General features: G+C 38.1%; 1 protein-coding gene across 1 annotated transcript in view; it reads right to left on the minus strand.

Annotated features, from left to right (window-relative positions):
• Window positions 1–11,460, minus strand: part of LOC142339937 (dynein axonemal intermediate chain 1-like) — a 53,798-nt gene that overhangs the window by 30,818 nt on the left and 11,520 nt on the right. The window contains exon 6 of the mRNA XM_075390305.1: window positions 135–280. Coding sequence (XP_075246420.1) covers window positions 135–280 — 146 coding nt within the window. The remainder of the gene's footprint in view (window positions 1–134; window positions 281–11,460) is intronic.

The following is an 11,460-nucleotide window of genomic DNA, read 5'->3' on the forward strand; positions in this document are numbered from 1 at the left end:
ACGGTAAATTTTCAATGAAAAAGGCTCATTTAAATAGCTTACCATATCAATGCTAGATGGAGGTCATACTACGACCTGTAAGACTTCTATTATCCTCGTGTTAAGCATGGGAAGAATGAACTCGATCTTCATACCTGTACACGAGTGCCTTGCCGTGTGTGGAGTGTCCGAAATTGAGTGAGCCCAGTCCCACTGCGAACAAGTCCCCATACACTTCACTCATGGAGAGTGACGTCACTTGCAGGTGTTCACGCTTCACCACTACTGCTTCACTGTCACACTGAACACAATCATTGAGCGTAGTTTAAAAGAATACCCGTACCTTGCTGTCAGTGCAACACAGCAATGAAATATTCAAAAATGCATTCTGTTTATTTGTCTAAACCATTATACTGGTCATGTATAATGGTATACTTTTTGCAATTTACAGCTTCATTTACAGTAAGGCAGACCCGATGTGGGCTCTTTTTACAGCCTTAAAGTATAAAAGAGTTAGGGCTACTTATTTCTTCGCGTGAAATAGACTTACCTATTCCTCTCAGACTAATCGACTCTGAAAAACACTGAAGGTATACTTCAATTATAACGATGTATAAAAGAGTAAACACCGGAGGTGTACATCTAGTATTTCTTCTGCTACATCCATCGGGGTTAAGAGTTTTTGTCCAAATTTTGTGAGTTTTAGCTGAAATACAGTAGATATGTTATCCTCGTTGTGTGATGGAGCCGGTGACTTGTGCTGTCGTCTGAAGTACCTGTATGTGAAGTATCAACTAGTGTCAACTGTGAACAGTCCACATCTTTTCAAAGTATGAAACCAGTAAGGGTGCCAGTTACAGGGTGTGCTGGTTAGTAACGTCAGTCCTGTTAGTGTACCCAAATGTCTCTCACTGTACAGTAGTGAGCATTTGTTCCCAGTTGTAGCATCGTTTGTAGTCTGTAGTCTCTGTCGGTTTGTACAGGAAGACTTATGTTTATCAGCATCTGGTACAAGTTCTGTTCTGATCGGATCTACCAGCTTACCTTCTCGTAGAAATTCATCTTTTAGCTACTGTAAGAGCTACTTAGTTCCTCAACCTTTCGTAAGTTTAATGCCTGCTAAGTAAGGATATAGAGAAATGGATATAGAGAAAATATAAAAGGAAAATAAAAAGAGAATATAGAAATTATAGCAAAGATAATTAAGTTTTGTGTTTTGAAGAACTGTGAGGCTTCGAGGTTTTGCAGGCACAGCGAGACCTTAGTGGTGGGACGGTGTCCACTAACGAAATTCAAATTCAACATTTTGTGCCAGATTTTCAGGGCCCCTGAAAAATTCCGAGAACTCCGTTTCCCGCGCAAGGCAAGCGGCGGGGGGCCGAGGGTACAAATCTGGATTGCAGTGTGGCTGCATCTCCAAAAGATGATTCAAGATTTGTGTCTCCTCCAGTTCCAGCTCTCTGTTCGCCGTCTTGTCCGCGATCCAGTCTCGGTAGAGGAGGTTGAAAGTGTGTCCATACATACAATTTGTTGCTCCTCCCTCTACGCACTGGATGTATTCAATGGGTACAAGAATTTGCCTGTGGGTCGTGGTGTAGAGTGATGTGAATGTGAAGTAATTTTTGATGAGGTCAAAATTACGTAAGGTACCCTCACAAAGGTTCTGATTAATAATGTGACTATAGTTGAGGTAATAATGGGAGGTGGGTTTCGTGTTGGCAAATTGTAATTGAGAATTTACGTGTACGAGATGTTTGCTTCTGTGAAAATGGCACAGGACAAGGAGGTAAATATGGATTATGCGTAACATCTTTCTCCGGTTGACATTGTGCGTTGACATCTGAGTTGGATGTAAAAAACCAAATTGGAGATATAAAGGATCGCATTTCTGGTAAAAGCGGTGGTGTCACCGTCTCTGGTTAACATTGCAGTCAAATAGTCATTTTGTCGATCCGCGCTAGCGAAATATTTGAAGTTGTGTCAAAATCTTTCCGTGAAGCGCGGGTTTGTTGGAAAGTGAAGACAGTCGGGATGGAGGTCCTTTTCACACCCTTCTTCAATATGTTTATTTTCCAATTGCCCTAGTGAGCAGGAGCTGGCCGTTGGTTTCAACGTATGGTGAGGGGGCGTTGAAACAACAGTTTATCCTCTCGGGAACATGAACACCATGCTCCGTGTTGATGCACAGCGGATTCGTGATTTTGGTGGAAATGAAGTTTGCAGCCAGGTGCTCTATGAGCGTGCTTTGAGTAGGTGTAAAAAGTTTTACCCTGGCTTTCGAGGCTGAAGGCAGTGAGCTTCTTGGTGGACTTGCTGTAAAGCGCGCAAGCGACTGTGAAGCCTGTATTGGTGAAGCCTGCAAGGAGTAAATATCGTGCGGTGCTGGTCTCGGACGTCTTCCTGCGAAGGGTTCGTGCAGGAATATTTCTCAATTGAAGTTGGTTTGTCGTAAGAGGGAGGTTGAGGAAGGGAGGATGTAGGGCGAAGTGGAGGCACTGTGGGCACCCCATATCTCAATTGGTAGACATTTCGACGTTGCAGTGCTGGTGTAGGCATCACAGGTGGGGGGTAAGTGAGTCGTCTTGAACGAAAATGAGGACCACGTATCCTCCCAGAATCCACCCAATTTGGAGCAACGGTCTCTTGTGTCGATCTACCCAATTGTTCCGCTGCTAACTCATATGCCCAGGGTGAGCTGTGGAGAGGTTGTTGTGGCAGTGGCTGTGGCACCGGTTGTTGTCCATGTAGAAGCAACTATTGCGACGAGGTTATTGTTGCAACTGTGGTTGTCGGGGAGCTTGTGTCGCTCTCGTTGAACAAGCGTAGCTCCCGAGATGATGAGGAGAAAGTAGCGGGTGAAGGCAGCGGGTTCAGCCGTGAGTTGGTGGCCGTGTCCACAGGCTGTGGCTGTGGTGAAGACTGTGCCATTGTGAAGAGAGCCAGTGTTTGCATCTCGCAAACAGGATCTGGTACTGTAGGGGGCAGTACCAATGGTCTCAAAGGTGAGGGTTTCGTCGACGTCCAGCAAGATAAGATCATATTCAGAGGAATCGATGTTCCGAGGAATCCGTGATCCTCCATCTTGAGGAGAGGGGTTGACAGCTGTGGTGCCCTGAAACAAATTAGGGGTTATATACGAGTACTTAGTTAACTGAGAGTAAGTCCTTCTGGGATCTCCTGGTAATGCGGATAATCCTCAAAAGATTCTTTGAAAAGTGAGATTATACGTGAACGTTAAAGTCTGATAGGATTAATAAGTGTGTAAATTTGAAGATTGAAGATCAAGCTTTGGTTGTGTCTCTACGTGTAATTCATAGCAGTCAAAAATAGAAGTTGATAGAATTGGAGCTCTGTGTTTATTAGAGTTATTGTGTACCAGAGATGAGCATTTTTTTGGAAGTTTCAAAAAGTTTCTGTAGTGAATTCAATTCTCTGTGAGAGTTTGGAGTGCTGCTATTTACGAATTGTGGTCGTTTTCATTTCTTTAGGGAATGGGATATATAGGCTTTAAAGTAAATTTGTACAACATGAAAAATTGTCTGCGAATTTACTCTAAAAAATCCTGACGTAATTTTTTTGCTAATGTGATATTAGTCCTAAAAGTGATTTTAACTATAAGTATTAAAAGCGCTATAAAATAGTTCAAAAAGACATTGTAAGAAAATAAACACTGTCTCTATGATGGCTTTTTCTTTTAATGTATCCCATGGATATCCAACAAAATCCGATAAGGGATTTTTTACTTAGTTGCGGTTGATAAAGTCTTGCCAATCGATACGCCCAATTTCTTTTCCGTTGAGGAATAATTTATTTAGAAAGTTTGTGCATTGACTTTGCGATTGTCAAAATTGTGCTTTTAATTGTGTTTGTTTTGCTACTTCTGCAAAGTTCACTATTTTTGCAACTTTGAATTTCCAGGCTGCATCGTCTACTTATTGATTAAATTTCAATATAAATATGGAGTTAGTCCAGTTTCTTTAGCAATAAACGCCAAGTTGTTGTGCAGTGATATTGGCGTGGGTGAAGTGGCCTTCAATTTCATTGGGTGTGAATCTTTTACGTGACTTTGAGTTTTAATTGGGCAAGGCGTTGAGTGGTATGACTCATAACCATCCGCGTCCAATGCAATTTGCTGACCGAAATTGTCAATTTTACATGGTGCTTTAATAGACCAAGGGAATGTTTTACGCGTTCCTTGGTCTACAAGTTGGAGTTTGTTCTGATAATATGCAGGTATACGCCAAAAGAATGATTTTTGAGCTTTTAAAGAGGTGAAGCTACTGTTCTACATGGGAAAAGTGAAATTACAGTTGAGTTTTTAAGAATGGCAATTGTGTTCCTTTTACCCGTGAATACATATCCGACCATTTTTGTGTTAAAAAGATAAAGGTAATTTGTTTTAAAAACAAGATCAAGCTGGCAAAGTTTCTTGTAAATGGAAAGACTTGTGGGGTATTTTTCTAATAACACTCGACTAACTATGTAATAGAATCCCTTTGTATATTAGGATGTATTGCGCCAAATCTGTGATTCTTGTGGTATAACATACCCATTTACAATTTATGACTGAGTTTAGGTTGTCGATAAGGGTGCATTGTTAGAAATAGGGATATGAACATCTTTAAATTGCTCTGAGGTTATGCCTATGGTAAAGTTAAAACCTTCTTTGTATTGAATAAAAAGATCTTGATATTGTGTGGCATAATAAGGGTGATCCTCATTACACTTGTAGATAGGTGCAGTAAGTACTTCATATCGGGAGAGCGCTGACCCATCAAAAAAGGTCCTGATAACGATCTGAGTATATATGTGCTTAATGTTTGTGTCCAGAGTTGGTTTCGCTTTTTCTGAGTGTTTTAAGAGGTAGCGATTTTGGAATTTTCTCATTCGGGCCTTCAATCTACCAATGTCAAAAATTCGACAGTGATCACTCGGCTCCCAAACGACTGTTGCTTTATTAGCGTGGTTTGGGGGAAGTACGCCCTTTCTATGTTACTTTTAATTCGTGTTTCGCCATAGTAGGCGCTTTCTAATTTTACAACAAAAACTAGTGTACTGTTTGTTACTTGTAGTGACCATCCTAGCGTCTGGATGACGTGATATTCGTGTTTAAGACTCTGTCGTGGGCATTTAGTTCAATGGTTATCTGCGGCACATAGAATTTATTCATGGTCATTTGGATTATATATCAAATTACCTTGTTGGAAACCATAAGGGCGCCAGCGGTCTTATTGGAAATGGCCTTGATTGGCTTCTATAATAATTTGCCAGCTTGGGTCATTAAAAAAATCAAATTGTATTATCTGTCGGTAATAATGATGTTTATTTATACCAAGACGTGCAAGATCTCTATGAGCTTTATTTTGTTATGGAAAAAAAGTCTTTTCAAAATGTGAACATATAAATTATCGTGATCAAAGCTGAAGCTTCTTTTAAGTTAGATTTTGTGGCAAAAATTTTCTTTGTCGCTAAGTTCTGCATGTAAGTCATATGCTCGTACTTGAACTGTTCTAATTTGTGGAAAGAATTCAATTTTGGTGTGTAGGATTTGAAAATCCGCTGGTTTGATATTACAGTCGCCATTTTTATGGAGCTTATAATACTGCAAATTTGTGATATGTTGTGGAGAGCAGTTATAGTGGTTACTAAAATGATCATGTACTCTTGATTTGGGACTGGAGATGTTAAATTTTTCAATTTTGATCGGTTGTTTTATAAGAGGGCAAGTGAAAAAAAAACGAATTAATGAGTAGTATAAATATATCTGTAATGTAATTGTGTAAGATAATTCTGAGTGTGGATTAAAGGATGCAAAATAACTGGCTTTGTTATTCAGGTATCTGTCAATTTTGTAGTGAAAATCCTGTCAAATGAAGGTTGAAGGATTTGTTTTTCCTCTGAAAATTGTTGGAGCTGCGGCTCGTGGATGGAAACTTAATTTGTCTTGTTCGAATATTACCTCAACAGAGAGCGTGATCTTTGATTGTTTAAGTAAGTCGTGTGCTCATTGTTCACGTACTGGTGAGATTTTATGATTTTGTTATTTTCTGTTTAGCCAAATTATATAATTGTTCTCCAATATTATGGTCTCCAGAAAGGGCGCGTGAGAGTACTACAAATTTTGGGTCTGGCTTTAGTGGGTAGCGTAGTATAAGTTCTAGTATTATGTGGTTGTTTACAGATACAGTGTTGAGAGTGTTGATCTGGATCAGGTGTTGGGGAAAGAGAACTTATTGTTTTTATTGGTGGAGTAACTTGGAAAGTAAGTGGCAATCAACTTTGGAATGAAGGTGATGAATTGACTTGAATTGACTATAATAAAAGAGTGATTCCAATGAGCTGGTGAGAGTAAGCATTCAATATTAGTTATTCATCAGTGTGGTGGATTAAAGGGCTTACTTGCGATATCTGATGGTGTTGGGGAAGAAAATTGAGAAATTAGTGGCTCTGAGACTGAGTTGTCTGAGATAAGACTAACTTCTTGTGGGTCGTTAAAATTTGATACAGTGTTTATATGTTTTTCTGAACTTTGATTTTTGTGGACGTTTGCAAAATTAATTCGTTGAGTTGAAAATTGTCGTGTGTTTGAATGGTTTATGAGTTCTATTTTTGGTACTTTTGGCAGAGCAGGTATAAGAGGTGTTTGTTGCAAAGTGTTTGTAATAAAGCCTGAATAAGGCAATAAAGTTTGAGTGTTTATTCGTTGTTGTTGTGTTTGCGTTTGGTGTACTCGCACTTGACTCTGATAGGCGGGTATGGTATTACCGATTGCGGGGTAAAGCGGGGGGAGTGTCCAGTAGGACGAGGTCTATCTGCAGATTTGGCAGTAGTAATGACCGAGTAAGGGTGTTGCTTGGGTGTGGTGTGTTGAGTTGTGGGGGGGTTGGGTTGGTATTTGGGGGGGGGGTTGGGTTGTGGGCCGTCTAACCCATTATAGAACCATACCCATGACCTTGTGAATTCTTACCTCCCATTACTGTACTATTACCTTTATTGTAAATTTGCTCTGTTAATGCTTCTAAACTGCCCTTTTAACTTTTCATGAATATTTCAAAAAATTGGACTTCGAAAATTTCAATTTCATCTCTTTGTACATTCTCTAGCATGAAGGAATCACTGCACATGTCAATGACATGCTTACTGTCCGGGCAGAGAACATTCAGCGTAAGTTTGACTCAGAGAGAAGTCAGTCAACTTTCGTTCATATTCAGTTGATGACCAATTGCTGAGTCTAAACTCAGTAACTGTAGAGCATCAGCGCAGAATAAAACGGCCCTTTATTCTGCATTTGTCATTTTACACTACTGAGGGTTTTGGAAATACCACGTTTAAGTGGTGAAATCCTCTGGGAGCAAGGTACAGGTATATGAGGTAAACAAATGTTTGGTGAAAATTCAGATAGGTGAAGTGATTTTTTGCGGGCATCAGGCAAAACAGTTCAAGTAAGTTTTGTGGAAATTACGCGAATACTATTTAAAACACTTAAGAGGGGCACTTGAATATCTGACAATCTTGACTCACGAATATTTTAGGATCTTCTGATTGTGAGTTTTGATTTCTGAAGTAAATTTCAGTGATTGAAGGCAGTATTTAACCGTATCAATTTGGTTTTCTTACGAGTCCACAGTTTGCAGTCCTTATTTTTATTTGTATTTGAAAATTGTGGCGCCTAGTTGGTGTGTTATCTGACTTAATCAGCTAACTAGCTTCAAGGCACATTCGGGCTTTGATTTTAAATCAACGAATAGGTTGTTTTTTGTTCTTATTGGCATAATCAAGGAATTTTTTATCAGAATTTCGGCTAGGATAATCTTTTTTCTTGGGTTCTCGGTTGGAGTTTTTAGAAGACAGGTCAGTGATTATCATTAATCTTTGCATTTTTTATATCACTGCCACAAATTAGTAGCGCGCTCTTTCCGGCATGATAACATGGTACTATATTTACTCAACCGTATATTTCTGTCCGTAAATTTATGTTACGGGGTAGGCAAGCTTCTCGATGTGTGAGTCATTCCTTTTCTGTTTTGTTTCTGCCTTGCATAATGTTGCACCCAGACTTGGTGAGCTTACACCTACCGAATGATTGATTTCTTTTTGGCAGTCAGAGTGTGCTAGAATTTTTCACTATATTTTGCAACATTTTCCCCATTCCCTCCTTGCTGTCACTTTTTTAGTATAATTAATTTGCGTAACTAGTAAGGCCTGGGATATTTGTTCCCGGGGTTTTGAGCCGAGCCCATGAATGATCTGACATCTTTAAGTTCCTTTGACAGTGCCAGTCACAAAAAAATGCTAGTTTTTTGCCGCTTTCATTGGAGTCCCATTTTTGTATAAATTGGGAGTCTCTATCCATTTTTTGGTTTCTCCGAGATGTTTGCTAAGTCGAAGTAAGGCTGTGTTTTTGTTTCTTTAGTGTGTAGTGGCGACAACGGGTACGTGGTCTTGCCAGGCTTGTAATTCTAAGTTTACGGTTTTAACTATTTTAACAAGTCCCAATTTCATAGAAATAATTAAGCATTTGGTAAAAAAGTGTTTTTCCAGTTCGGTTTTGACTGTGTATCATAAATAGATTGGTACTACTCGGTCTTTCATTTGCACTCGTCAACCTCCGTCTCAAATTTTTGTGTTATGTTTAAAGAAGTTGATCGTTGTGTTGGCATTTGAACGTTTTTAGTGGGCATTCAGTTTACTGGTTTGGACGTTTGTCGACTGGACGAAGCTTCTGCTTTCTTTTTTTTTGCTTTTTCTGCTTAGACATTTTATTTTGTCTAATACTCTAGATGGTCAGGTATCCCCTCTTTTTGGTGTATTTTGTCGGTTGTTACGTTTGGTTCAGCAGAAAGCATTCCATTACTCAAATTTTTTCCGTAATCTCATGTATGCAGTTTAGTGGTGAATTTTCGTAAAATATGCGTTGGAAAAGGAATAATTTTCACCGCGTATTTCTTACATCTTTTGGCGGTGAATGCGTTGAATCGCGATGAATTATTTATATTCACCGCGTTCTCATTATTCTTACAAATAAGAAGCTTCCGTACAGGGTTTCGAAACACATACATCCTAAATGCCTGCAAAGCATTATGACACTGTCACTTATTTCTATCATATTTCTTGTGAATATAAACTAGATTCAGTAAACGTTGGAAAGCAAATGCGGTGAATTTTGCGCGGAATTTTTGGCAGACATGCGGGGAAATAATTATTTTCCCTGCATTCACCGCAACCAACGCATTTTATACAAAAATTCATCGCATTCACCGCATTTCTTACAAAAATTTACACAAAAACCTTGACCCGGGTTTTCATATATTGAGTTCTGTTCACATGAAATTTTTATGTTTCTGTTTCCATTTCCTAATACTCTGATATGAATTATTCGTGGTTGTTTCAGTGTTTTCGCTGATGTTTTATTTTCGTTTTTGGTGCTTTTACATACCTTTGTGAAATACCGGATTTTACAGCACTTTGAGAAAATCGATTTGTACCCTGCAGATTATTTATGAGTAGATTTCTCTCCAAAATTGTAAACCTTAGCATAAATGTGCTTTTTTTGGTTTCAAAATTTTTTTCTGTTTTGTGCTCTTTTTTCATTTCTAAAAATTATTTCGACTTTTTGTCAATGTTTGTGATGTTTATATGTTTTAGTAGTTCTTCAACGGCTTTCATGGCCCGGTAATTGTCTGTCTGTGTCTTGTTTTGGAGTCCCTTGAGGAGTATATTTTTTGTTAGAATTTTACGTTTACTTCTTGACTTTGTTTCGTCAGTTTACGTTTAGTATCTATTTTCTTGCAAGTCTACCAAAATCCCAGATGGATTCATTTTACAAATGTTTTTTTTCTTTAGCTCCTGTGTCGTGGTTCCTATTTTCCCAAATTCTCTCCTTCGAGTCTCTCTTCACTTGTCATTTATTTGTTTCCAAATATTTTCTGGAGCTCTCATCCGGTAATTGGTGGTTCTATTTTATTGCTAGATGGTCAAATGGAATGCATTTTTCTTGTGAGTGTTTTTTCCTCAAAACTGTTTTTTCTTCTATGTTTGTAATTGCTATAACCTCTTGTTTTACCTCTGCACCTGGTTCCATCTGGTATGCGGTTAACATAAACAGGCAGAACTTTTCCATTATTCGTCGGTGTTTATTTCCGGCTCCTTGTCAACGCTTCAAATTAATTCAGACATGCCTAGTTATTACAGGATAAACAAATTTGATTCCAGCATCATGTTATGATTCCTTTCGAGTTAAAACGATTATATCTTTGTGAGTGTTCTTACGATAATCGCATCTAGGTCAAAGACATGCTCATTCCAGATTCTTCTGCGTAATATTATAATCTGTGCTCTATTTTAGTTTATTGACAAAACTTAGTAATTTATGACATTGCATTTCACAATAAGTCCATGTTTGCTTAAAAAAGGAGAGCAAACTGTAACAGGAAAAAAACGAGTGTAAGCTATACAAAAAGAAGAAATAAAATCAGAAATTTGGGTAACAATCAGATTAACACTTTTGCGTTAAAGTGTTATATTTTATTCAACTACAAAATTTCAGAATACTCTACAAAGTTCTGTTTTACTTTTTAATAGATATTTTGTGCAAATGATCGGACTCTCTTCATCAAATTAATTTTTATTTTAGAATGATTCCTCAATTGCAACCATGGTTTTTTATTTGCGATGCTTTTCAGATGCATCACTTTCAAATCGTTGTCCGTGATGAGAAACAAAATTTTAAAAAATGCCTACTAAAAGCATTTCAAAAAAATTGAAATCACTTGAGATAATTTTCTGAGACAATTTAGGCTTTTTCAAACTAAATTTTCAAATAATCCCCGCCACAGGCATGTGCAGCCACGCATGTAAAAAGTTGAAAATGCAAACTCATGCAAGATGAGTATTCAAAATCTTCCAACATGTTTTCAACCATATTTTGATTACAATTTCGCGTGCTCAATGTTAGCTCGCTATTTATCTGAGTTCACGCTAAATGTGCATAAAGGTGTATACACAAACTTCTGTGAATTGTTGAACCAATCTAGATTCTGCGATCGAAAGAATCTGAGTTTTTGAGTTTTTCAGTAGAACTAGACTCGATTTTTATTAAAATGTTGCTGGAGTGTTGCCTGATTAGCTGAAAAGTTGACGTGTACTAGCGTAGAAATATTACTAGACGCAAGATTGATTTGAAGGAGTCGTAATTCAAAAATTGAAACGTTTGAAATTTCTTTCAACAAACTTCAGAACACTTACTTTATTTTGTTTGCCATGGCTTTTCATTAAAACTCGTCACTAAAATGTAAAATAATAAGAGTAAGCTTAAACGACCTTAATTGTATTGTTAACAAGTCAAGTCATTTAGAGAGTAAGGTAAGTTATATATGATTTGAAAAACTGGTCGGCTCTAGTCTGTTTTAGCCCCCCAGCTTAGTGGGCTGATATTTTCTACGGTCCCCCCCCCCAAGGTGCACGTGCCATTTTTAACATAGT

This window comes from Convolutriloba macropyga, chromosome 5 (assembly GCF_964194025.1).
Source record: "Convolutriloba macropyga chromosome 5, txConMacr16.3, whole genome shotgun sequence".
Classification (NCBI taxonomy): domain Eukaryota; kingdom Metazoa; phylum Xenacoelomorpha; order Acoela; family Convolutidae; genus Convolutriloba; species Convolutriloba macropyga.